The following is a 27,023-nucleotide window of genomic DNA, read 5'->3' as shown; positions in this document are numbered from 1 at the left end:
AACTAGTTGTTGCTGGATCAGGTGGAATCCATCTGCCTCCAGCCAGACTAACTACCTTAGTATGAACTGTGTGCTGCTTTGACAGAAATGAGATCACACATCTTTTCATAATCGGGATGAACCTTGTACATACACAAACCAATAAATAGATTGCCTGGCTTTCCTTTCTGTCACCTGTGACTTTATAAGGCTTTGCACCAGTTCTGGGTTCCAGGTGTACATTTTTATCTGTATGACCATGACTTGCTAGAGTTAGTGTTGATTTCAGAGTTTCTCACAATAATCAAGACATTGTGTTCCCATTGCTGTGGTCATGTGTGCAGTGGGAGTTCTGGAGGACACATGCAGAAGAGGGCACATCAAGATGTTTCTCTTGCATATCCGAGTGGTGGAGTGGCAACTCAATACATTTTTAATGAGCTGTATGGGTTGGCTCCAGAGCAGGTTTCCCATTGAAGGGGAAGACGCATCTTCTGGTTGGACTTAGCCAGGAACGCTTCTCAGTGTACACAATCATAGAGTGTCCTGAGCTAGAAAGGACCCATAAGTATCATTGAGCCCAACTCCTGGCTCCACAGGACAAAAATGAGTGTGCTTCTACCTCGAGAAGTCCTGAAAAAAAAAAAAAAAAAAAAAAAAAAAAAAAAAAAGATTGTTTTACTGACTTGTGTTTATATCTTCTTAAGGTTTTTTTAGAGCCACTCTGAATGCTCACGCTCAATTTTAGCAAGCTGCTGTAAACTAAGAACCACATGATCTTTTCTTGTCTGTGCAAGTCAGTCTGTTGCAGTGCACAGATCTTGACTACTTGATCTTTTGCCCTAAATAAGGCCTCCTCAGAAGGAGTTCTTGATACCAAAATGTTACTGATGAGCAAAAGGCTCATCATCAAAACTCCTGTTAGGGTCAGATGTAACACAAAATTTAAATGGCAAGCAGTTATCCAGCAGCCGTTCACACTGGAATAAATTTCATTCTCATTAAATATTGAATAAGCTCAAGAGACAACAGCAGGAACTACCGGTACTACCAGGCTGAGAGCCTGCTGTCTCAGAGGGACTGCAGCACATTGCCAGCTGTGGAACTTCTCTGAGGATTTACAGTGCTTGAAACCATTGGTATATATTTCGAAGATGGAGGCCAGTGAAGCTTGCTTTAAAAGTGCTCCTACCAGATTTCCAGTGCTCCTACCAATTTCCAGATTGCCAAACCCCTCCCCAGCTATCAGGTCTGACATTCATATTATCTTTATTCTAACCTTTTCTGTTCTTCTCTGCACACTGTGCTTTGTCCCAGTTATGAGGTAGGCATTTAATCACAGGTGCTCGCCTTCCAGCTTTTTACAAAAACTGGAAACATCTAAACAGGCAGAAAAAGGAGTCTCACTAAATTTACTTGGGCTTTCTAACTTAGTTTACCTCCATAAAGAGACTTCGGCACATCTTCCTTCCTTAGGTTTTAGCTTGAAATAGGACAGTGCTGAGGAATCTTCCCTCCAGGTCCTTTCAGTCTTCTTTCAGTCTCATACAATAATCAGGAAAAAAAAATGGCAGTACATGCAGAACTGCAGATTTGCTTGCCTCCTGACTTGTAAAGGAATTTGCAACCTCATTCTCTGCTCAGCACTTCAGTCCTGGAACTAGGAGGACAGAATCTATTGCATTCTTCTGCTGTGGCTTCTTTCAGAAAGCTTCAGGCTGTCTTCTTCCACCTTCTCTGTCTTTGAGGATGCAGACATAAGGGTAGATGTTTGTGCATGTGTGTCTTAATTCTTCTTGAAAGGGATTAAACTACTAACTTGAGGCACTCACTAGCTGGGCATGCATGACAGCACACTGCGCATGCTAGGCTGCAAAACCCCCTCAAGTAGTTGGGTAAATTCCTAGAGTTAAATACTCATTAACAAATTCAGCTATTATTTTGTACATTAACTACAGCCACAGAATGTGTGTGACAACATCTGCAAATTAAGAGCCAGTTAAAATGAGCCTTTTAGAGGCAGATTAGCTGAACACCTACCCATATCTAAACAGGACTGTAAAAAACCTTCATCAGTAATGAAAATGCTTTACCTTTTTTTTCCTCATCCCTCTTGAGATTTGCTGATATGCTTTTACAGCTCCTTTCTACTAGGATGGAAAGTTGTTCTGGTAGAGAAATCTCATGGCACTTTTAACAAGACTTTGGAAACATGAGATAGAGCAGGTGGCAGCATCCTCAGGTCTTGAAGCATATTATATACCTGTTTACTGTATTTCCCACAGCAGCAGCTTAGCAAACCTGGGTTACTTTATCTTGAAGCACAGAGACCTTTGATAAATGCTAGGGAATACTGACTGATTGTAGCTTTTTCCAGAGTTTTTTTACTTTCTTGAATCAGTCTAGAATGCAGGTTCATGGGGTTGTGTCCATAGATGTGATGATACTGGATGCTCTTTTTTTGGGATCAAGAGAAAGAAGAAAAGTAGTGACAGAACTTAACTGCCTGAATGAAAGCTAAACCCTATCCTTTGTTGGCTGCTAACAGTACAGATACTTCCAATGCATGCCTTTAATGCAAAATTCACATAGTATTCGCAGAAGAAGTCCACTGATGCTCTTCCAAGTACTGCCCATAGTAAACCCCATTTAGAAGAGATTTTGTCCCAAAGTGTCATTTGGAGCTCGCAGACCTCAGTGAACCTGCCTGAGAGGAGTGACATGAGCTGGCAGACTCACTAAATCTGTGGTTCCAGCCAGCGTGAAGTATAATGAAGGAAAACCTTAGACTATGTCAGAACTGCAGATAATCTCAGTTGAGGTGCTGACTTGCAGCCCTACAGCTCCGAGTGTTGTAGTGAGCGTGACGGGGTGCTGTGAGAGGGAGCTATAGCTACAAAACATGAAACACCTGATTAACCAGTCTGCTAATGGTCAAAGCAAGCAGAGAGTTCTTCTATCTTCTGCCATGACAGTCCAGGCAGACCAAGGACCCACCTTAACTACTGTGAATATCAACTCTCCCCCAACCTTATGGGCAGACCTCGGACAGAAGCACATTAGACCATCAAAGGTGACTGTTACAAATAATACATTCATAAATACATTCTTGCACATCTATTAAACATTTTGATATTAGCTTGAAAAATGCCACAGCATTAAAAAAATAAAAATTTAAAATTTTGCTTATGTGCCTCTGTTGCATAAACCTCAAAGATGTACATTTCGTTTTGTTTTGTTTTCCTTTTTAAAGCATCTCTGCTGCTGTGAAGTTTAGCAAGGATCATGTTTGTTTTTAAGAAAGCTCAAACTCAGTTGCATTCCCAGTTCCAGGGGGGCTTTACAAAATCATCAGATGTCTTAGATTCACAGAACACATGTGGGTAAGCTGTACTTCAACAATGTCACTGTAGCCTCAAGATGTTAACGTAGAGCTGAGTGTCAACAGAACAACCAGGAAGGAAACACTGCATTGACAAGACTGTCCTCGTAACTATTGGAACTGTGTTTTATCAACCAACCCTAAACAAGTCAAATGCAAAACAAGTCTTAACTCACAGTGTGCTTTATTATTTTTTCACAATATTAACTAGACAGACATGGAAAGTTTAATGGCAGCATGTTCTTATAACATTTTAAAGACAAAGAACGACATAATCATATTAAATGATGATAAACTGACAAACTACATTACCGTACATACATCATCCAAAGGTACTGGATAAACGATATCTGCTTATGTACATTTCTGCTGGTGATAATTAAAATTCAAATATTCAGAAGAAAAAGAAAAAAATATGCTAATTAAATTATAAAAATATACATTTTTTTTTTCCTGTGGAATTCTTAATGCTGTATAACTTGCCAAGAAAGGTTTCATTGTGTGATGAAGCTGCATTAACTTAGTATAGGAGTGTGATTTAAAAGAAATACAGATTAAATTGGCTCCTTTGTCTTCCTTTTGTTTAGCCTTGATTGAAAGAGAGAAAGGAATGAAAAACAAAGCTGGGTTTTTGCAATGAGAAAGAATTTTTATACTCATAAATCAGAAGATGTTTAAATTTTCGTATACTACTGAGCCATTAACTTGTAATACAAATGAATCATTTTGCTAGCTTGTTTAAAGACAGAGAGAGGAAAAAAGACAGGCTTTAAACATGCTACTTCACTACACTTATAATCAGTAGGAGTTGTAGGTTTGTGAAGTCAGATGCAGGTGCATGGCTAACCATAGTGTCATGCTTTAGGGTCAAAGCATGCAGTCCTTATGTGCATCTGACTCCCACTGACTCAGCTAGGGAGACTGTGTGCAAGCAAGGCTTGGGTGTCCTGAATCTGTATTCTTTGAACTGTACCACATCAACGTTTCCTCTGCACATCTGGTTTCAAAGAAACATTTTTCCATTATTGTTCTCAATTAGTGCAATCCTACTCAGGCTGTTTAATCTCAAATCACAGCAGCAAACAAATGAGCTCTTGTAATGAGTGGATACTTTTAGAATAATTTTAAAATAATTCTGTAGCTGAACATTCTTAGTAATTGTAGTCACATCATAGTGCACGGATTTGTAGCTGGTTTTAGTTAAAAGTAATTTTCAGACCATCGTGGGTGGACTCCTGCATCATCTGAAACTTGAGATTTTCTTACACACCACTGTCATTCTCCGTATCTTCCAGCCCCCTTCCCTATCTGTATATTATTCTTCATTACCTCCAAAGCCCTGTTCCTCCTTTCTTAGATCCAGTGCTTGTTCTATTAAGAAACGTCCTCTGTGTCAGCTCTGATTCCAGAACACTGAACTTGCAGATTATTTTCCTTATTTTTCTCTGTATTCCCAAGATACTGATCTGTAACAGATCTTAAGTGACTGTACAGACTTTTTTTTTTTTTCTTCCAGGAATAAAACATTTTCCTTCATTATTTTCTTAATAAATGAGGTGGAAAAGAATTAATGACAAATAAATTAAACACAGTGAAATAAAGTATTACTCTCAAATTCCTAAGCATTTTCTGTTATGCAAATGACTGCCTTCAGCATTAATGAAGTTTTATACTGAAAAATAATTGTGATCAGTCTGTAATGGGTTACTCTGCCCTTGCATCACCCTTTTTCAAGGGAAAGAATGGAAGATGAACCAATTCCTTGTAACAGTCATCTTAAGCAGGGAGATATTTCAGTGATCTCTTTGCTTCTCTCTATTTCTTGACCTCTTCCTTTGTTGTCCTCTGGTCTTCCACATCTAACCATCTTCAGAAGTCTCCCTCTTTTCTTCGCTTTTTGCTTTGACAACTTGGATGCACTGGGAACGTCCAGGTGTGGTGTGTTCACATAGTGACAGTGGATGAATTGTCACTGAAGTGTAGTCTTGGAGCATGCAAGTCTATAAGGCAATTTGTGGGAAAAAAACTCTATGGGAAGATGTAATGAGGAACAGAAAAGACGGGAATTATTGAAAAAGAAATGCAAGAGTGAGAGGAGAGGATTTTATTAAAGAAGTTCAAGCTTTTATATACATTCAACGTTTCTACTATGTTTCTTAATAAATGTATTATCAACTACCATTATACCTAATGCAGCCACAATACTGTACTATTCTGCAGTCAGAATGGGAAAACTCCGTTAACTCTTTAATAAAATAAAATCATCAACAGTCATCATGACTCTTCTTTTTGCCTGGTATTAACTAATACACTGGGTAGTCCAGTGAGTAGACACAACAGAACACAAATCCTCAATATTCACTTAAATGTGTATCATGTGTCGTCTTCATATTATTTCTAAAGCAGCTTTAAAAAACTTTTGCCATTGGAAGGTATTAAAAATAAAACCCATTCAAATTATCCTGGTAGTATAGCAGCACTGGAATTGATAGTTACTCTTTTACTACTTTTGACAATGTAAACCTTTAATAAAATAAACAATTTTGAAACAATTTGAGGTCTAATAGTTCATGAACTTTAATGGGCGTATGGGCACAAATTGAAACGAAGACTAGATTGTGAAATGAAACATTAGCTTGATAGCAGCCAATTCCAGTTTTGAAATCAGCTTCAGACACGTTCAGCTTTGCAGCTGAAAAAAACAAAGCCCACACTCAATCCACAATACTTGGTTGCTCCCATTTCAAATATTTCTCATATGAATCCTGGACACATATGCCCACTTCTGACAGAAGCTCTAAAAACACTGCAGGTGTTTCTGATTCTATGAATTTTTTTCTTTTCTCTTTTTTAAATCAATCCTAGTTTTAGTCACACTTTTGTGATCTTAGAAACACTTCCTTTGTATGTTTCTGTGAAATTGTAAGTAATTTCAAATTGGAAAGGTAAGCTCATTCCATCTTTGCTCATACAAAGTGTAGGTGCCATGACTTAATAGCAGTAAAAATGCTGAGATGTACAACTCTTAAAACAAACAAACAAACAAAAAAGCAGCTTTGAAGACACAACATCAACTACAGCCTTAACATTGAACACATTACATTCCCAAGTTAATGGAGATATTTTGCATATAATGCCACAAAGTTATCCATCTGAAATCTTGAGGTTGAATCTACAGTTTATTCACTGCATTTTTTTTTTTACCCTTATAGCACTTCTGTATTGTATGGTATGTTTCATTCAGAGCTTTAAAACCTTTTCTTTCTATCTCTGAATGTCCATTTACTCACAAATCCCAGGTTTCAAAAGTTTCGTAGAAAAAATAGGAGCGTTTGATTGAAGATGGTGATGTCCATTACACAGAGCAGTCCATGCAACACACTCGGATTCTTCTGCTTTGTCAGCAATGCCGGCCCCCTCCGAGCACATGGAAAGCCCTGCTTTGACATACATCAACACACCTGGTCTTAGAACACAGGTCTGCTTATAAAACTGTATACCAAGGTATTCTGCACTAACTGTACTTGAGTTGCATTTCTAATAGGGGCAGATGGCTTCACCCTCCCCTTTTTCCTCCACCCTGTTTTCGCTTGAAACGACAGTAGGCACCTGTGCGATCAAGGTGTCAGAGAGTCTCTGTCCAGATAGAGGAGTTGGAGTTTCTTCTTCATCTTTTCTTCAGTAGACAGTCCTAGGAAATTATTAGCATGAAATAATTTTGAGGGCGAGGGGCAGGAGGATAAAGCTCACTTTCTTTTTGTTATGAAAATGAACTTGATTTTGGTGTCTGGTTTGAGAAACAAGGATAGTCAGAGCTAATTTGTAACTCAGCTGAGGTCTGTTTCTTGCCAAATAAAATTAAAATCTTTTTCAACTTTCAGGGATTTGGAGACCACATTTAATTGGTTTCAAACCCCTGGAGGAACTCCGTAAGTAAACAGGATTAGTTGCAGATATGAGCCCTAAAGTGGGACGCAGGTCAGGTCTTCAGACTCCAGCTCTGCTCTGTAGAAGCAGGCACTTAAGGTCTCCTGATGTTTCTGTGTCAGTAGCCGTGAAAACTTTTTACTGCTAAGAAAATCATTGGAACAGTAACTTCCCGCAAGCCCCAAAGATTTAACTTCACACATCTATAAAGAAAAGTATTTGAGTTGACACATAGTAGGGTATAGGATGATTCTATCATGACTATGATGCAATGGCACGACTGGTAACTTGAAAATGCATGTCTACAAGGCAGAGGCAGTTGTATTTCAAGCTGTAGGGATAGCCAAGTCTCCTTCAAGAAGTTGCCATTTTGAGTGCACACACGTACCATGTTGAGCCGCTTACTCTGACCACTCTCGCTGGCAGGACATGATTAGAACTTTGTTCACGTTGACCTTTTCTGCCAGAGCACTCCTGGCCATCCAAAAATTGCAAGGAAATCTACTCAATTACACAGCCTTTAGCAGCTCAAGTAACTGCCTTCCTAAGTGTAAGCAGGTAGGTCTTTGTCAGTATACTTGCTCTTCGCAGATAAAATAATCCAGACAACTGCATTAATTAAAAAAAGAACTTAAAATACTTTGGGGCTCATTAAAGTTAAGAATAACAACATGATGTGATGACAGATACAACTTGCAGAGTTTCTGAAAATAGCAGGTTAAAATGTAAATATATTTTAATAAATAATTCTCCTGCAATGTAAAAATAAATGATATTTCCTTTGGCAGTAATAGCTGATTTAATCTTTAGCCAGGAAGTTGTTTTGCTCATAAAATACCATTGTGCTACAGAAAAAAAATATTATTTTGCTGTTTTGAAAGACTTTTGTAATCCACGATAAACTGGGTGACTCTACTTATGTCCAAGATAAGCGCCAAGAGTGATGCAAGCTCCCACCAGAACCAGGCTCAGGATGGTCTTCAGAGAGATCCAGGAGAAATCAAACAAAGGCCTCATACTGTTGCCGTACAATTCCACAAAGGCATCCTAGAAAGGGAAATAAAGGAACATCAGAATCACAGTAAATCTTGAAGAGAGGGAGGAGAGCTTCCACATGCAGCAGTCCTCCAGCAATCACTCCAGTAGAAAAAAAAACACAACACATCAACATATGAAAATAGTGATTTGGGAGCTATGTTTTTATGAGGTGCTTAGCACAAAGTTCTCCTGCCTATTTCTTAACAAATACTGCTATAATTACTTACAGTCTTACATCTGTTTTAGGCATGCCCTGTCCAATAGCAAATATAGTAACAGCATTTTTAAACATGAGTAACTCCCTTTTGGCTCCTGAGTGTGTACATACAAAAACACACAAAAGATGGAAAAAGATGGAATGGAACAGATTGAAACTTCATTCTCCAAACCTTTTGCTTCCACTGGAAACTGGGCATCTATTTTGCTAATCAGTATTTAGTTCCTTAGAGATGGGTTCAGAAGACTCCATGTGGTAGTCACTGAGATGTTTCTTCTGTGTGAGCTGAAACTGGTAGGGCGCAGTTCTGTGTTACGTTACTGCTGGCCTTTCACGACTCTCACTGAAAGGGGTGACACCTCACTCCTGGTAGTTCCTGATAGTCATTCCTTTGATGTAACAGTTGTCTGTTTCTGTGCTCCACAAATACAATGGGATTTTGACTGGGTTAGTGTTCAGATCGGTAACACTCTGTGCTTAATGTGTTTCTTTCAAGCTGCCTGCCATTCCTTACAAACATGAAACCTGAGAACACTCAGAGAGGTAAATGACACTGCATTGCATGAATGCAATGAATAATGAAGCTGAATGACTTAAAAAAAAAAAAAAAAAAAAAAAAGGGAGAAAAAATAGCAGAGTTCAGGACAACTCTTTCCTTGTGCAACCAATTGAGGTCTGCACCCAAACCACAGAGATAAACCCCTCAGACAGCTATCCATTGTAGGTTTGCATCATTCTCTATTATCCTAGGCTTCCAAATTTTTGTAAAAGCAAACATTCTCTATTTATGTTATGTTGGCTTTAGACATTTTGTAATGTTACTATGCTAGGCAGTAACCTGCCTTCTGAAAATGCATACGTCATGGATTACAGCAAGAATGAAGAGTAACAGGTCCCTGCCATTCACAGAAACCTTTCAGCCAGATGCATTTTCCATAAATTACATACATTAAATAGCCTTCATCATTAGCCTTTTCTAGATATTGTTAAAATAAGTGCATTTGTGGTTATACCACGAGAGGGCGTGTAAGGGTTTTTTATATCGTGCCATTTTGACTCCTGTTCACTAGACAGAGCGAGATGCAAATAAATAAAATGTTTGTAATCTCAAAATGTGTTTTTATATTAAGTAATATTGGTGCGTGCTGTAGGTAAGAGTGAGTGTGTCAGTAACAGAATAGCTAAGGGGTTTGCCCAACAGTTTGACCCAAAACGTCTTCCTCCTGATATTTCTCAACGCTTCTTCTTCCAGGCAATCATTTTCAAACCTGAGTATCCAAGACTATATTGTTAAGTGAAAGCAGTTTAACCGTTGGGGCCAATGTCTTAATGTTCTTCCCTGAGAAAATTCAGCAACTTTTGCATAGCTGTGTTGTGTTTGAAATAGACATTGCCAAACCCTGGCCTCAATATTCTGCTGTGCTGATGAAGAGCCGAGAAGCACAGAGTTTGCTGTGCAGTTCTTTGGACAGCTTCCTTTATTTCTCCTTAAGGCTATGAAGTAACACAATATCCTAAAATGTTACAGACTGGGCTAAATCCTGTTGCCGCCAGTGCAGACTCACTGACTTCCATGGGAGCTTTGTCTGGATAGAGAATTCAAGATCATGCCTTATAAAAATACAAGAAGGGTAAAGTTCAAAACTTGGTGATATTATAATAAGTGGAAAACAGAGGAAATGAAAAAAAAAATACCATGGAAATGCAAGTCATGTGAAAATATTTTAATGTTACATTTCCATGGTTTCTTTCTGTGGGCTGAGTCTCACTTCTGTATAATTATGACAGCCGACGCACACCCAGTATCAATTGCAAAATGAGCATATTTTGTGCCTTCTTTCTACCCATGCTTAGCAATGTTGAGCCCAGTTTGCCTGAGAGGCCATTTCTAACAGTTCAGTAGAACCCCTGGAATTTGCTATGAGGATGGATAGAGGGTTACAGTGGAACTTGAAGACAAGACAAACGTACCGTACAACGTATGGTTCAAAAGAGGAATGCTAACAAAAAATGTGCAGCATGCAGTACTTTTTTTCCTGAGATTATACAACAATAACATGAACCCAGCCTAATGGTGTCTGCACTATATATTACAAGTAGCTCTTTATGATCATTCTCCCTCCCCTTCTCAAACATCCTGATTAGGCCTATTTCCGAAGCTTGTTTGAACAGCCTGTCACTATTTGTTTAAGTTTCAAACCTGTTTTAAATAAACACATGTCCATTTTATGTACTAAAACGAGGAGAGGGGGAGGGACTCATTACTGAAAACTTTTAGCACAAGAACCCTAAACAGAATCCTGACTGTTTCATAAGGTTTGTCTTCTATAAACCCATGTGTTTGTCACTGGATTTTTGTCACCTAAACCAGTCTGTTTAAAATAAGAGAATTTGCACTAAAACAAATAAGCTTAACAAAATTGCTTGAAACACTTGATGTCGTCTGAAAAGCACTCTTTATAATGAAAGCAAGGCAATGGCAAATGGACCGAGGCAAGTTTTGGCTTGGTCAGGCCTTCTGAAAATCTCACACGTTTGGAAACAAAAGGGTTGTAGGCCTTTAAGACCTGACTATTTAAAATTTAATGGAATGTTATATTCTGGATGTAAAATTATATCAGGGCAGTTAAAAATTATACGGAAAAGAGCTCTTCATTCCTGTAAGTTGCTTGAAAGTAATTTCTTTAGAAGCTTTTATGAAGTCAAATCAGCCTGTCATTCGTTTATGGCCTACATTCATGCTGACCATTTCAATACAGCAAGAAGGATGGAAGTGGTAAAGGGAAGAATGCTCTGCCTAAGCTCCTCATGGTCCCCATGCAGCGAGGTGCACGCCTCACCCGTCTGGGCATATATGGGGGCCAGGGATAGGCCAAGAGCCCCGCTGCCACAGGGAGGGCAGTGGAGGCCTGGTGGAGTTTGTCTCCCACGGAGGATAAGGAGGCATGATGGTGATGATGGTGTCCTGAGTGGTGTCCTGGTTCAAACCAGAGGCTCTTGATTGCACTACCCCTCTCGTCTGCTGGCCCAAATTTGGCAGTGCTGATCCAAGAAACAAATATCATGCTACACAAACTACACAAACATTTGTTACTTGCATTTGGGTTTTATTTAGTCTAAGTCCTTTTGCAGCTTGGCCTCCATCCCTGCCTGAGAGGCAAGGCCTAGCCTCGAGGCTGCAGAGGAGTCAAATACTTCCCATATGCTGAGCCCAGCACTGCATTACTGGCATGAATGCTCCCCCCGTCAAGGCCAAGGGAAAAGCCAACCTCAGCGTGGCATTATGCATTTATGGCTGAGGGGGTGGTAGGGAGAGCAAACATGAGGAAGTAAAGACTTCCTTTTTCTACCTGAATCAAACAGCTGTTGAGGAAGTGACTTTATTTCCCTCGTTATCATTGGTTTGACAGGATATCCTCTTGAGCCACATTGTACTGAATGAAGAGCTGGTGAACCCTCCATTTTACTGAGCGGGAATTGGCTTGCAGCTATTCTCTGCTGCCCTCTCTTTGACTCCAAAACAAACAAACAAACACCAGCTCCAGACATTTGAAGAAACCTGCCCAGGTCTGAATAACACCTTGCTGCCATCTGTCACGGAGGGAGAGGGAATGACATCCACTCCAGTGCCAAGATTTAGCGGCTGAACGACTTTTCACTCACCCCTGCCTCAATATGAGTGACAAAAATTCTCATTAAAGCCTTCGTTCCCGCACGGTAACTCATTTCAGAGGTGATTTGAGGAAGGAGGAAGCGAACAGAGCTGCTTAAATCGTCTTGTGTTTTTTATGCAGTGAAGCCTCATTAAAATGTCATCTTGAAGCTAATGAGAAAAGTTCTCGGAACATAAAAAAAAAGCAGACAAATCTATAGCTGTTCTTCTCTTAAAGAGCTCATGAGTCCTCTATGGAAACCCAAGAACTGAGGAGATGCAAATCAGGGCAGCTGAGCCCCTGAAGGTGTTGTGCCAATGTGCGGAGTTTCATAAGGCTGGTGTTTTTAGAAGGGCTGGTGTCTTTGTACACCCAGGAGTGCTGACATGCTGGCACTCCAACCAAGTCTACTTCATCAAATCATAATGTGCAGGAAAGGAAAGTGTCACCATATCACCCTACTGAACACTGGCCGAGATCCCGCCCGAGGACTGGCTTCGGCACAGCTACAGCTGATCAAATCCCCATTCAGGTGGGGTTTTTTTAACCCCTAACCTTTTCCTGTGGTAAAAGTGGATCCGTCCCGGATTCTCTGTTTTCACAATACCCTCCATCGTCCTAGAGCTGCAGCTTCAATTAGTTTGTGTCTGCATACCCTTTTTTCTATCCAGTGATATCTGAAGTTTGTGACTTTGGACAAGACTGGTTCTCGTCACAGCGGTCTCACATATCTTCTTCGTTCCGTGTTTTTTTCTTTTGTTTAAATACTTACACTGGTGACCCTATGTTCTGGGGCATGTCTTGCAGCTCTTATTGATGCCAGGTTCTCACTGAAGTATATGTAAATTCAAATCAATGGAAATGCTATTTGCATAGGGCTGACTAAACACAGCACTCAGATGGAGACATTTATGGGGTAAGGAATAATCGCGGTTAGATTTCTTCATAGGAACTGATGCATGTGCTTAGAAATGCATAAATAAATCTGACTGGGTATAGCAATGGGGGTGACTGTTCGAGTTCATGCTGCTGGAAAGTGAACCTGTTGGCAGATAGATTTCCTCCAGAGCTGACAGAGATGAAGGATAAACCTATGCTATGGGGAATGGTCAAGCCATTTCTCTTTAAATATGGGTTTAGTAAGGTGTGGATCATTCAGCTTGCATGGAAAGCCATGCAGTGTTCAGACGAGGCTGCATTCTTGTTAAACCAAGTCAGCATGAGAAATGTTTCAGCAATTTTGTCTTGGCGTCTCTGCTTAATTCAGTTAGACGTGGCCCTGCAATATACAAAAGCCCAGACCTAGGGGAGCTTGCCTGGTTTTCTTATTCCTGGAAAGGCCCACACTAAAGTGAAGTATTTCTGGCATAAGCTGTGCAACGTCACTGCAGCAGTTCATTGGTGGTATTTAATGGGTGCCACTTATGGGGGAGCAATATTAGCATTAAGGAAAGAAAGAAGCAAGGAGGCAGTCTGGAGAAAATCCTCCATGTTCAAACAACACAGTCAAAACTGCTCTGCTCTGCTCTGCTTGACAAGTTCTTCTTTTCCGCAGGTTGGTAAGCCCATTTAACCAATTTTCTATTTTTTTACATTGACATATAGCAGCCTTAGTTTTAACTTCTGGAGTTATACTACTTGGGCTGCATGGTAGAAGCTGCATATAATTTATACATAGAAAGAAATTGCATGCATTTTCACTTATCTCAGTTGCACCAAGAACCATTCAGTTTTAGGCAACCTTCTTCTTCTTCCAGTCAAATTTATCAAACCATTTTTAAGAAGTTTACAGTCACATACAGAGGTAAACGTAGGAAACGCCACAGAGATTTGTGGATCACTTTGGAGAACAGAACAAGCATCGCAGGGTTGGTAAGGGAGCTCCTGCTCTAACATCACAAACTTGATGATCCTTGGGGTTCCTTTCAACCCAAACCATTCTATGATTCTGTGTATGCTTTGCAAAGAAACACAGTGTACTGGAACCATTGACACAGCTTTAGAATGACTCTAAAAATAATGATAAAATGGGTCTGAAAGATGACAGACATGATTCTCTCAAAGTCTTGTCTGAACTCTGAATAATTTACTTCTAATGTGAGTGACCTTACACTGGAAATAGTCTACCTAATTTAAAACCCCAAATTTGAAAATTTGGTTCTGGCAGGTATTTTGCTTATAATAAAGGGAAATATGTACATGTGCACACCATTATGTTCCCCACATGCTCCAGCTGCCAGCATCTGTCACTCTCAGGATGCAGCATAAGAGTTAAATCATGTAACAGTCTGAGAAATGGGAACTGAAAGTAGCTGCTTGTAGAAATGCTCAAAGTGTTTGGCACAGCTTTTGTCATCAGCCCACCACTTGGGCAATGGAGGGCTTTGTTTAATAAATGTATCCTGCTGTGCCGTGAAAGGGCTCAAGGCACAGGTATTAGCTGAGGTAAACAGGGAAAAGAAAGACAGAAGGAGCAAGGGTTTGCCAAGGCAGGGCTCACTCAGAGTGGTCTCTGCCAGGACAGGCAGTGCATGTGAACGTGGAGGGTGGAATCGAACTAGTCTGAGCAGGTTGTGCCATCAGCTGAGCCACGAGGGACCAGTCACGCATTTTCCCTGCTGCTTGTTTTAACATCTCTCAGGGAAATACTTGATCCCCTGTTTGCTGTCTAAACACAGAGTTCTGATCCCCAGACCCCTTGGCTTGCCTGCGTTGCACTCTGCCTTGAGTGCAGCACACTGTAGCGCTCCGGCCCCACACCGGCCAACACGGCACTGCTGCAGAACCTCTGGTAAAAGTTCAGGCAAAGCCACTGGTACTGTCTTCAGAAATGCCATGCATTCCTCACGTGGCTCAAAGTAGGCTTTTGCTGGTTTTTTTTTTAAGATCTTGTGACAATCAGTTGATTTACGAAGGGAAAGAAACAGCGAAGGTTATCTTATGATAAAGTAATCTTATGATATATCTGCAATTTAGCAAGTAAGTACAAAAAAAAAAAAAAGAAAAAAAGAAAAAAAAAAAAAAGAAAGAGAAAAAAAGCTTGAGCAATATAAAAAAATGCTATAAGCTTAAATGGGCAGGTAGCTTCTACCAGGGACCATGTGGAAAATATGAATTTGTGCATGTGTTTTCTTTGGCGAGCAGCACTTCATTAGCAGCCCAGACCATTTTTGCTCACCTGTGAAAGCCTTATTTAAGGAAGGGACAGGCAGAGATTTTTGGTAATGGATTTCTCATGCCATCTCCTACACCTACCCTTGTGTGCTGTGCCCCAGCTGGTGCTGTAGGAGCAAGCTGTAAGCCCCCTGCCATCGCCCAGCACACAAGGTGGGGAAGACCTCTGGCATCAGCACGCAGTGCATTGCTGGATCATCCCATGGGGCTGCTCTCCTTTGTGCTGTTCCTGAAGGCCTCTCAGTGGCTTGTTCTATGTTTTCATCATGTCACAGCCAAGTGATAATGGGGAATTAACACAATGGGAAGTTCCTGGCCCGCATTGGCTCAGAAGAGATTTTTTTGGTCTGAGTGCCTCCATCCACTCCTCCTATCTGTTCTGCTCACCACAAAACCACAAGGCCTGGGAGACCAGTGATGGGTGACCGAGCGGGGAAAGGAGCTAGGAGAGGCTGTGCAGACTGAGGAAAGTGGGAATTTAGACAAAGTCAGCTGCCTGTCACCTGTCGTCAAGACAGCTTTATGAGTTGCCTTACCTGACAGGCACTCATAGGGTGGGCTGGGAAAACCTCAAGATTTCTGTTCATCCAGAAAGCCTTTTGGCAAGTACTATCAGGTAAGAGCTAATAGGGACCATATGAAAAAAACAAGGAAAATCAGGGTGTGAGGATATGGTTCACAAACAGATTGAAGGGCTTTGTTTTGCTATTCAAAACAGCTCTTAAATTAATTTGCATACGCAGTTGTAACACATTAACTACAACCATTAGATTTATTCAAATGCCACCATGCAAAAACAAAGCAAGAAGGCTTAATGAAATGCAAATAATCTCTGTCCCTCCACCTCCAAAACCATCAGCAAGCATCCCACAGGAGAAGTGCTAATAATTCCCTTTCCCAGGACCCACCTGCTCTTTCCTCCTTTCTAGTCCTTCCTCCACCCAGAAGCAAGTACCACAGGGAGGTGTTTGACAGAGACACACCTCCGACCCTTACGCATGCTTTAATTCCTCTGTAAAAGGTAATGATGTATAGCTGATACATGAAAGGGCACAAAGTCTGTGCATTTCCTCCCAGTGGAAAGCTCTGAAAAATGTCAGACATTGGTAGCAGGAGAAGAAGGGTCATTTTCTACAACAGAAGCTGTGCCAGTGTCACTGCTCTGGCCAAATCCCTTGATGAAGTCAAGGCTTATACCATCAAAGGAGGCTCCAGCATGGTTGAAATACCTCCCAGACAACATGAGCTGCACTGACAGAAAGACTCTGCTAGCCTGTGTTAAGTCTACGTAAGTCTACCTAGTGGGAAGGGGAACCATGCCAAAAAGTTATCTCTGCAGACTACCAATATGATTTTTTCCCCATAAGATAGTTATGCTGGCCAGACTTCATCAGGTAGACCTAAGGAACCGTTATTTGCAAAACAGGATTGTAATTTATTTTAACCAGATGTTCAGCACTGATCTGTGTTTGTGCACTTACTGTGCACTCAAAGTCATTTTTACTGTGAAAGAGATATACCTTGGGCACCAGTGAGGTTTTAAAAACTTAATGCTGAAATCTAAGGCTGTAGTGGGTTCTTCTTTTCTTTTAGTGGTTATGCATAGCTCCCAATGAAGTAAGCAGGTGTTCCTGAGCTTTGCTGCTATCAATCGGATCTCCTGCAGGTCTTTCAGGGCAGAAGTCTCAGCTCTCCTGTGTACCAGATACTCACATTAATCGCTGGAGCAAGTCACATGCTGCTCCTTACAACCTGGCAGCGCTGGCAGCTTAGGGTGAGGGCTGAGACAATCTAAAATGCCAGCCCTCTGAAACAGGTCTCTCGTGGTTTTCTTTGGAGCCCGGTGCTCCTGAGAGGAGACAGAGGCTGTGCTGCTGCAGGATGATGGACATGAGAGCGGTCACACTGCTGTCACTGGAGCCTGAAGCACCGCTATCAACAAGTTACACATACACATCCTTGGGAACAGCTGAAATACAGCTCAGCCTGCATTCCTATGGCCAGTCATTCAAAACAGAAACTAAAGGATTTGGTTAACTGCTTTTTTTTTTTTTTTTTTTTTTTTTTTAAATGCCTGCATGTCCTTGCAGATCATTCACAAAGAGCTGAGCATTTATATTTCCTGTTGACGAATTTTGAAAGGGAGAATGCCAATGGAAATTGGATCTCTTAATGAACAAGTTCTGTGGACAGCAAGTCAGATGCAAATTCATGAAGTATTTAAATCTGTTGTTGTGACCTTGAACTAACACTGCTAGGAAGCAGAAGGCCCTTCACTTAGGCAGGAAAGACTGGTAATTACTTGGTGCGTTGGTATTTCCAAGGGAGCAGAAATGTCATGCTAAAGTTCAGATACTCAAAGGAAAGAGTAAGAAACAAAATCACGAATATCAGCCAAATAAAAAAGAAGAAGAAGAAAAATATGCATTACGTATGAAATCAGTGCTTGAAAGCTTTCCCACTTTCTAAGATAAATATGACTTCACAGATTGGAAGCTGCAGATCAAAATGGCTATAAGGTCCAAAATCTAGCCATTTGCTTTTCTGAAAACTTCTACATGCAGGTGGGCCTACATGGCAGAATGCAGTTCTAAGGAGAAAAGAGAGAGCTGACCTCACACCAAACAAGCTGGCCCAGGGGCAGGTGTATGGATGCAAGTACTATAGGTGCACAAGAACAGTGCAGTGAGCAGGCTAACTATTCATGCTGTGAAACTTGTGCAACTACTGCATAGGCACAGCTCATCTACCAGAAAGAATTGCTGGCTTCATTTGTGCACAAAGAACTACAGCACTGCCTTCTCCGTGTAGCAATGTGCACAGTGACTCCTGCCCAAGCAGCTGCTGCTGGAAGCCCAGGCTCTCTTGCCCAGGCACTTCCAAGTAGCCTCAAGAATTTCATTAAAGCGTTCATCCGCCCTCACTGAAGTGCCAGAGGAAGTGGTTGCAGGAGCTGAGGGATTCATGTGTGGCGGAGGGAGAAGGGCCAGATCTGGAAGTAGGTATTGCAGTTATTTAGAGGATTAACCACAAATAACTCGTGTGCCACACCTCCTGTGCCTGTCTCTCTTCAGATGATGACCTGTGTCCATCTAGACCCTCTTTGCATCACAGTTCAGCTATTATGGTCATCTTGCTTTTTCTTCATCAAGCCTTCCATCACAGATGTCTGCTGCTTCTGTCCCAGAGTGGGAAGCCACCAGGACTGTTTCCACCAGCTTTGCAATAGGAGGAGCTTCCTGCCACAGCAGCAACCCTCAGCTGGCAATGAATGACTGGAATCCAGAGTATAAGTGACGTAACCCCCCCGGGAGCTGCCTTCAGAATCTCCTATAATTAACTGTTGCTGCTATAAGTTTAGACAAATCCAGGAAATCACATGCAAAATTCTGTCTGATTTTCTATCTAATCTTCTTCTATCTAGGCTCTTGTACCACACACATTGCAGAGGTATCTGAGCATCTTGGTGCCTGGATGCAACTCAGTTGAACCCTTTTCAAGCTAAGCTGCTGGCCAAACACTACTCCTACCTGCAGCCAACTGTTTTGCTATGAACAAACGGCAAAGAAGCATCTTCAAAGGCTCCCCCAACGTACCAGCTTCTCTTGTCTTCCTTTCCCAGATAATGTAAGATTGGGAATCTTGCCAAGCATCACGCTAAACTGAAAGAGACATTCAAATTGCTGCAACTATAAGAGCCAAGGGAGCCCAGTCTGCCAGAATGTTATTGCAGCAGTCTCAAGGAGCTCACGGCATTAAGACTTCATTTTGTTGTGTGCCTGCCTGTCTAGGAGATGCATCACTGGAGGCCAGAAAAGCATTGCTTCCTCAATATTAAATACTAGCAGCTTGGACAACTGCAAGCCATTTGCTAGCTTCAAGCTTTTGAATCAGTTTTCTTTCTTTTAAGATTGGAGGCATTTGATCCTGTGGTTACTGTTGCTTGAAACAGAACTTCTGCTTTCAAGGGTGTTTCAAATAGGCTCCTTTCTGGTGAGCATATAATCAAAGCAGGAACACTGAAAGGGACCAACAGTCAAAAAGGTGATGAAAAGAAGCTGTGTTATTTCTGGATGAGAAATACTAGATGTAGGTTTGACTGATTTAAGCCCCAGTAAAGGAAGAGAAAAGTTCAGAACTTATCTACATTTTAACTGCAAAGAAGCAGTCCTCCCCCCAGGATGAACAATTTATACTGATATCAAAGAGTATTCTGAGTCACTAACTGAAATATGTTGTGCTGGTAGAAGACAGTTATATCAGCAAGATTTTGCCTACATAAGGATTTGCACCAGCGTAGTTTATATCCCTAAAAGAAGTCAGATGCTGAACCAGTACGGGTATACTGTGCAGTGCAAACAAGGCCTGAAAAATGGGGAAAATTTTGCAGGCCAATGTTTTGGGCTGTGCGTTTGTTTTTACAGATTTGTGTTTTAAAAGTTCCTGTATGTGTATAAAGACAGCGGTTAAAATAAAAAGCAATCACTTAGAACAACAAAAAACTAAAAGTAATCTAAAATCCCGTCTTTGTTTTGTCTATTTATTCCCACAGCTTTATTCGCAGAGGTGGTAGGAGTCAGAAAAAGAAGCTGAGATGAGCCTATGATCATAGTATTAAGTTGATTTGACTATTAGATAACTTTAATTTAAATGTTCCCCATGGGGTTTCTGGTATTTTTTTTCCTTATTTACTTCTCGAGACTATTTAATACTTTGACCTGAAGGAAGAAGATTTTGCACAAGCAAGAGGATTAAAGGTTCAAATTAGTTAAAGATGAAACAAATCTACTGATTCACCAAAGCCCAGTGTTCCCAGTGTCAGCAATAACATTATCTTATATTAAACTGTTAATATGCTTGAAATACCGAAAAAAAAGGCATTTAAAGCATAGGCTACAGGTGGCATTTGCTTCAAAAAAGAAGTACTGTTCCATTACAGACTTTTTAATGAACTTCTCAGAATCACAGAATCACAGAATGTCCAGGGTTGGAAGGGACCTCAAGGATCACGAATCTCCAACCCCCCTGCTGCAGGCAGGGCCACCAACCTCCCCATTTAATACTAGACCAGGCTGCCCAGGGCCCCATCCACTCTGGCCTTGAACACTTCCAGAGATAGGGCATTCACAACCTCTCTGGGCAGCCTGTTCCAGCACCTCACCATTCCCTCTGTAAAGAACTTCCCCCTGACATCCAGCCTAAATCTTCCCTCCCTCAACTAAAAACCATTTCCCCTTGTCCTGCTGTTATCTGTCCTTTCAAAGGGTTGATTCCCCTCCTGTTTGTAGACTCCGTTTAGGTACTGAAAGGCTGCAATGAGGTCACCCCGCAGCCTTCTTTTCTCCAGGCTGAACAAGCCCAACTCCCTCAGCCTGTCTTCATAGGGGAGGTGCTCCAGCCCCACCTTTGTGGCTCTCCTCTGGACCCTCTCCAACAAGCTCCCTGTCTTTCTTGTACTGGGGACTCCAGATATGGACGCAGTATGGGGCCTGTGTAGAGAGGGACAAACACTTCCCTGTCCCTGCTGGCCACCCCTCTTCTGATGGAAACTGATGGAACTTCTATTCCATCCAAGTGGACATCCTATATGTCTATAATAACCATGGGATGTTAAATGGGCTCTTGTCATCCCTGTTTCACCTGGTATGCTGCTTTTATCATCTTTGTCACTGATATCCACTCCTAAATTGTACCTCTAAAACTTCACTCTTTTCATATCTTGGGTTGTTTTTTTTTCTTTTTTTTTTCTGGCATTCTTTGTCCAGGTACTCACTTTCCATGTGTTTCTTCAGCTATTCCACGTGTGATTCCTCATTCCCTGTGAGGACAGGTTGAGAGCTGAGGCTTTTCAGCCTGGAGAAAAGAATGCTCCAGGGTGACCTGCTAGTGGCCTTTTAGAATCTATAAGGGGACTATAAGGAGTAATGGGACAGCCTCATTAGCACGGTTCATTGTGATAGTAGAAGGGGAAATGGTTTCAAACTAAAAAGAGGGGAGATTTAGATTGGACATAAGGAGGAAGTTTTTTACAGTAGAGGTGGTGAAGTACTGTAACAGGCTGTCCAGAGATGTGATGGATGCCCCATCCCTGGAGACGCTCAAGGTCAGGCTGCATGGGGCTCTGAGCAACCAGATCTCACTGTGGGTGTTCATTGCAGGGGAGTTGGACTAGATCGCCTTTAAGGGTCCCTTCCAACACAAACAATTCTATGATTCTATGATTCCTTCCTTCCATGCCTCTGTGACCTTCCTTCCTTCATTGCCTGTTTTTCCTATTCATTTCCATGCATGCGGTATTGCCTTGCACGGTTTCTGCGAAGTATGCATGCCTACAGAAGTTACACCTTTTCATGCTGATATATTGCTCTACAGAGTCGAACTTAGTACAAACACAAGGTTGTCATTGTGCTAGCTAATCATGCTTAAGTGTGATCCCATCAGGCTTTAACTGCAGCTGGATGCCACAACGCTGAGTGCAACTTAGGTGAGCGTAATTGCTAAGTCACATGCACTGTGAGGCTGCATAGTTCTAGTGGGACTCTTCAAAGTTGTGCTCTGACAGACGGGAATTTAACGGGAAGAATAGCCCTGCTTAGTTCTCTGTGAGGCTGCAACACACATTTTGCATCTAGGATAAAGTTAAACCACAATAATGATCCTATAAAAGGAGGCAGAGTTGGGAACCAATTGTAGCTGGTTTGCTGCAAAACTGGCAAAATAACCTGCTGAAAGCAGGAACATTTGGGCACTGTATAGCTGTAATTCAGCACACTCCGTGAATACCCACCATACAGCAAGTGAAACACAAGTGGTAAGCTTTATCGTGAAGCTGGTAGCCACTGAACTATATGATCTGTCCGAAGGTTTTCAGTCTCCTGGGTGAGGGAACAGCTTCTCAAGTCCTTCTTCTCTGGTCGTTTTTTAAGAATAGACTCAGAAGGAGAAAGATGAAGTTGCTCTTTGTTTGATTTCCTAGATAGTAAAGTATGTTCTTATGTAACACTTTTTAAAAAAAGTGAAGTAATACCACCGTGAAGAGATGAAAGTTTTGATCCATGTACATAAGAGCTGCTCTACTGAATCAGCCTTGTGGTCCATCTAGACAGTAAGACTTAGTGAGCCAGCTAATATCAGACTGTGATTAATATCAGAGTTAAGACTACTTTCTTCCTTTCGGGTTTCACTTTTCCAACAAGATGTTGTGCAAGGTGTCAAGAAATCTCTTCTAATACGTGTTCCTCCTGATATATTTGATCAAGCATAGGGGAGTAACTAAAGTTCAAGTTACTACAGTTTTGTTAGCAGTTGGAGTTCTACACTGCTCACTGTTTCCTTTTCTTAAGTTGGAGACTATCAACAAAGACCTGCTAATGTCTTTACTTTCCTAAAGTTGATAAAATGCTTCTAAATTTCTAGTCTCAAATTTCTTTGTCTTTGGAGATTCAGTTACGTAGTGCTTGCCACTTAAAGCTCATCTAAATAGTGCTTATGCTATGCTATCCTTCCATACAGCAGTATCTCCTCTGCTTCTATGGACCAGTCTTTCCTTCCTGAACACGTTGTAGGTCAATATAAGGTCAATATAATGTTGTAGCACTGTATTTCCCTACTGCCCATTATAATCGAAATCATCCTCCACAGCAAATACTTCGATTGTTCTTTTGCTTTTACACTTGTTAAATTTGTTTAAATACTTACACTAACTCAACTCTTACATCCAATACCTTCCCAGTTTTACTGAATTCCCTTTTATGCTTTTACCAAAATTACGACTCTCTGATGATCGTAATTGGCATCATGTTCTCTGAATTCACAAGGTGCTGCCATATACACAGATGTCTTTAATAGACATATCTGACTAATATGTTCCCCAGATCCTCATAACTTCTTGCTTATTTGCCACGTCTACTTCTGTTCTGATTCTCTCCATTTTCTAGGCTCTCCCTTCCCCAGTTTTCCTCATTATCTCTCAAAGTAAAATGCCACCTCACACAATCTTTTCGGCCACACTCAGAAGTGCAGAGCTCCTGCTGGTGTGCCAGGCTTGCATATGAAACCAGGAACGACTTAGTCAAAGTGCTGTCTTGGACCTAGAGTTTGCCCATCTAGTCAAATTAAATTAGTTCCCAGACAGTCTCCTGTTCTTTTGACTGCATTCCCTGGGATGACCGGGGGTGTTTGCTTTGCTGGTCTCATTCTGACCGATGAGAAACCATCTTCTGTGATTGCATCTTCAGGAAGGTGATCTAACCCTTGGCTCTGGCTTCTTAAAACAAAGTCTTGGCCAGGCTGTATCTAAGGGCCACCCTCCCCTCCCACATGATGTTAATCCTTTGAGCTTCCTCAATTTCTCACAGACATTTCTGGGATTTCAGAATATTTGGAAGTGAAGAAGCAGAAGCATTATGAGATCTAAGGTCCTTAAGAGAAGATAACATATTTTAAGCAGTTCCCTAGTCAAAATAAGAATTGCAATCTTTTTGTCTGTCTCCCTTTGATTAAAATAATTAAAAATAACTAAAAAGTGAGCTTTTGGTAGTGCAAAAAAATGGTCAGTAGCAGCATTTCCCAAGAGAGTTCTTTCTCATTCTCACTGTGATGTATCTCATTTCCTTCAACCTTCAAAGAACAGGCTTCCAAGTTAGATTCCTAAACGCATAAGTAGGCACTTAAATGAACAGACTGGTTTTCCTCTTTCAGTTGTCTGAGGATAGTTAGGTGCCAGCCTTTGAAAGTTTTGGACAAAGGAATAGATATCAAAGCTACAGTTTGAATGGATACAACAGAAGCTGAACTCATAGTTCCAATTCTAAAATTCTAATATTCTGCATTAATAAACATTACATTGATAATCATGTAATTAAAAATTGTTGAGGCATTAAAAATCTTTTCTGAGAATCATGCTTGCATTTCCTGCACTATTTATTTAGATGGTACCAGAATGGAGAAATGAGATGGTGGTGAGAACAGAAAAAACTTTTCAGTGGGAAGAGAGAGGGAACTGGAGCCAGTCCTATTAGTAAGTAACCAAACAACTGAACAAGGAGTCCATGGAATAATGAGTGACAGGGAGAGTGAACTTAGCTATGGAGTCTCCACATTCCCAGTCCCAGGTATTTCAGTTACATAAAGGAATGACAAAAGTTCAAGACCGATAAGACAAAGTATTTTTGCACAGGATCCACAATTAGACCATCAGATCCATTGTTACGGGATGCTGAGACAGTGAGGTTAGCAAGCTTCAAAGAATATTACATTTCTTCTACAGTGAACAAAACCTTGTAGCAGTTAATCTAAAATCATAAAAATTGGGAGCCTTCTGCTTGAAGGATTTCATCAATCTCTGAATTTCTGGGATTAGCATGAGTTCTTCATGAGGACTGTGCAGGGCAGAGGAGGGGCTGGGAAAGAGATTACTCTACATCTGCCTCTTGTGAGTACATTGTGGGTACAGCCTGTGCTGGATGGATCACGACTTCATTGAAGAAGGTATGTATTAATACTTGTGTATTAATGGGCTGGGCAGGGGAAGTTTGTGTTCCTCAGTGTTTAAAGAGGATTTTCCAAACTTTTTAGTATTCATTTGACTAAAAATGGCTCTGGCAGAGACTAAACCCATGGGATCCCTCAGTTAAGGTTCAGATAGAAATTTAAAAAATAAGCAACATTGTACCCTTAAGGAAAAAAAAAAAAAAAAAAAAGCTTATCCAGAGAACAAGTATTACTATTTAGTATTAAAAAAAAAAAAAAAAAGACTGCTGGAAGTTAAATGCAAATTGTCATAACAGGTTAAGAGAGATTTTTTAAATGGAAAAATTTTTAATCTCAAAGGGAACACTTTATTAAAATCCATAATGAAAACTAAACAGTTAACAATAATTATTTGTTTTTATCCAAATGGAAGAAACAATAATTAAACATATAATGAAAGTAACAAAAAAAAAAAAAAAGAGAGAGAGACTGTATTAAGAAAAAAAGATAGCTATGCTCTTGATTTATTTGAAAATAAAGCTCAACAATCTGCTAATGGATCGTCAGCCTGTGCCAGGGCATAAAAAGCTACTGTTCACACATGGCTGCCTTCACTTTTTTGGCCAGCTATAGATGACTGATGGTCATCTGCAGCTGGAGGCCATCTAGAGAGGCCTCCCTGCACAGTGTGGGGTCAGTGGTGACCACTGGCTGCAGAGATAACATGTGGGCAGAAAGCCCCACTGCCACCAATTGTCCCCTGGGCAGCCTGGCTAGTGGCATCAGTTAAGGACACTGGAACAGATAAGGCTCCACCAGGCCTTGGAGGGGCAGCCAGACCCTGTATGCCCAAAGCTAGAGGGGACGTCTGAGTGTGAATCTCTGCCAGGTGCTGGTGCCCTCATGGAAGTCATCCATAGGATCAGGACTCTAGACTGGCTGCCTGCATGTGATGGTACAACATAAAATAACAAAGCCATGTTGAAGTCTACAAGGCTGCATCAGTCTTATGCTTGCTCTCCACTCTCCCAAGGACTCCTCCGTTTATTTTCATTTTTCAGACTTCCTTGAATCTCCTTCATTTCCTCTCCTTCTCAGTTCCACACTACTCCATTATGCATTTTTAGATAGATGCATGTGTGTATTTTCAATGACATGAAATATTTTCAGAGAATAGAAAACGGGCGCACAGAACTGTGTCTGCAGTGTGCCAGGGGTAGCATGCTGGTGTCTTTCTCACAGTCGGCAATGCCTCCCCAGCTCCCTTCCTCCCTGTGCAAGCACTTTCACTCCTTTCCTTTCAGACCACTAACCAACCACTGTTGATCACCTCTCAAGCCCCAGCCCACCACTTTCACTCTCAGTCACTTGCCCACTACTGTCACTGCCACGGTGCACCTCACCCGACCTTGCAGACGCCCACTCCTTCTTGCTCACCTCTTGAAGCTTTTCATGCAGGCAGCGATATTTAAACAGGGGCTCAGAGAGAGCTGCTGGCACTGCGGTAGATACAGAAAATTCAAAGCACAAAAGGAGAACTGAGTGACAGCGGCACATGGGGACATGGCATAATAGGCATGGTGAGGAGGGACTTGGTTGGACTTGATAATCTCAGAGGTCTTTTCCAACCTGTGATTCCAGATGGCAAATTCCTTTTCCAGAAGCTTTGGCAGGTCTGGCTGTGTTAGAGGAACTGCAGGGGTTCACCTGCTTCAAGCACTTCTGCAATGCAACAACTACACCCACAGGAAGATTCCCTCAGGTTCAGTGAATATGACAGAGAGTGTGATACTCTTCCAGAAGGTGAGGCTGTTCCAGAGAAGGAGCCTAACATGGGTATCCCCAGCTGCCTTCTGGAGAAACCTCTCCCTCTGTTGACTGTATAGGGAAAGTCCTCGCCTACATACCCAAGTGTGAATGCCCCACGTAATCTCTGTATCTCGGTTCATCATCTGGGGATGGTGGTCATAAAATGCTTGACTGAGGCATGTGGAGGAGTGTTCCTGGAAGGTGAGTGTTACTGCAGCTGTAGATCAGCTCCCACAGTGGGAAATTACAGGCTTCTCTGCATGTGCACAGAGCTGGGAAGTCCCATGCAAAGATGCTGCCCATGCCTGCTTAGATTAATGATATATACGAATTTCTCTGTTAGTATGGCAAAAAGTGGTCATCATACTTTCTT

At 41.4% G+C, this 27,023-nt stretch overlaps 1 protein-coding gene across 1 annotated transcript in view; it reads right to left on the bottom strand.

Annotated features, from left to right (window-relative positions):
• Positions 1 to 3,526: 3,526 nt before the first annotated feature.
• The window catches only part of BCL2 (BCL2 apoptosis regulator), a 91,421-nt gene continuing 67,924 nt past the window's right edge, over positions 3,527 to 27,023 (bottom strand). The window contains exon 2 of the mRNA XM_031589264.2: positions 3,527 to 8,335. Coding sequence (XP_031445124.1) covers positions 8,201 to 8,335 — 135 coding nt within the window. The 3' untranslated portion in view covers positions 3,527 to 8,200. The remainder of the gene's footprint in view (positions 8,336 to 27,023) is intronic.

The sequence above is a fragment of the Phasianus colchicus genome, chromosome 3, assembly GCF_987193195.1.
Source record: "Phasianus colchicus chromosome 3, bPhaCol1.hap1.1, whole genome shotgun sequence".
NCBI classification, from domain to species: Eukaryota; Metazoa; Chordata; class Aves; order Galliformes; family Phasianidae; genus Phasianus; species Phasianus colchicus.
The sequence above is the reverse complement of the archived record's forward strand: the minus strand, read 5'-3'. Positions and strand labels throughout refer to the sequence as shown.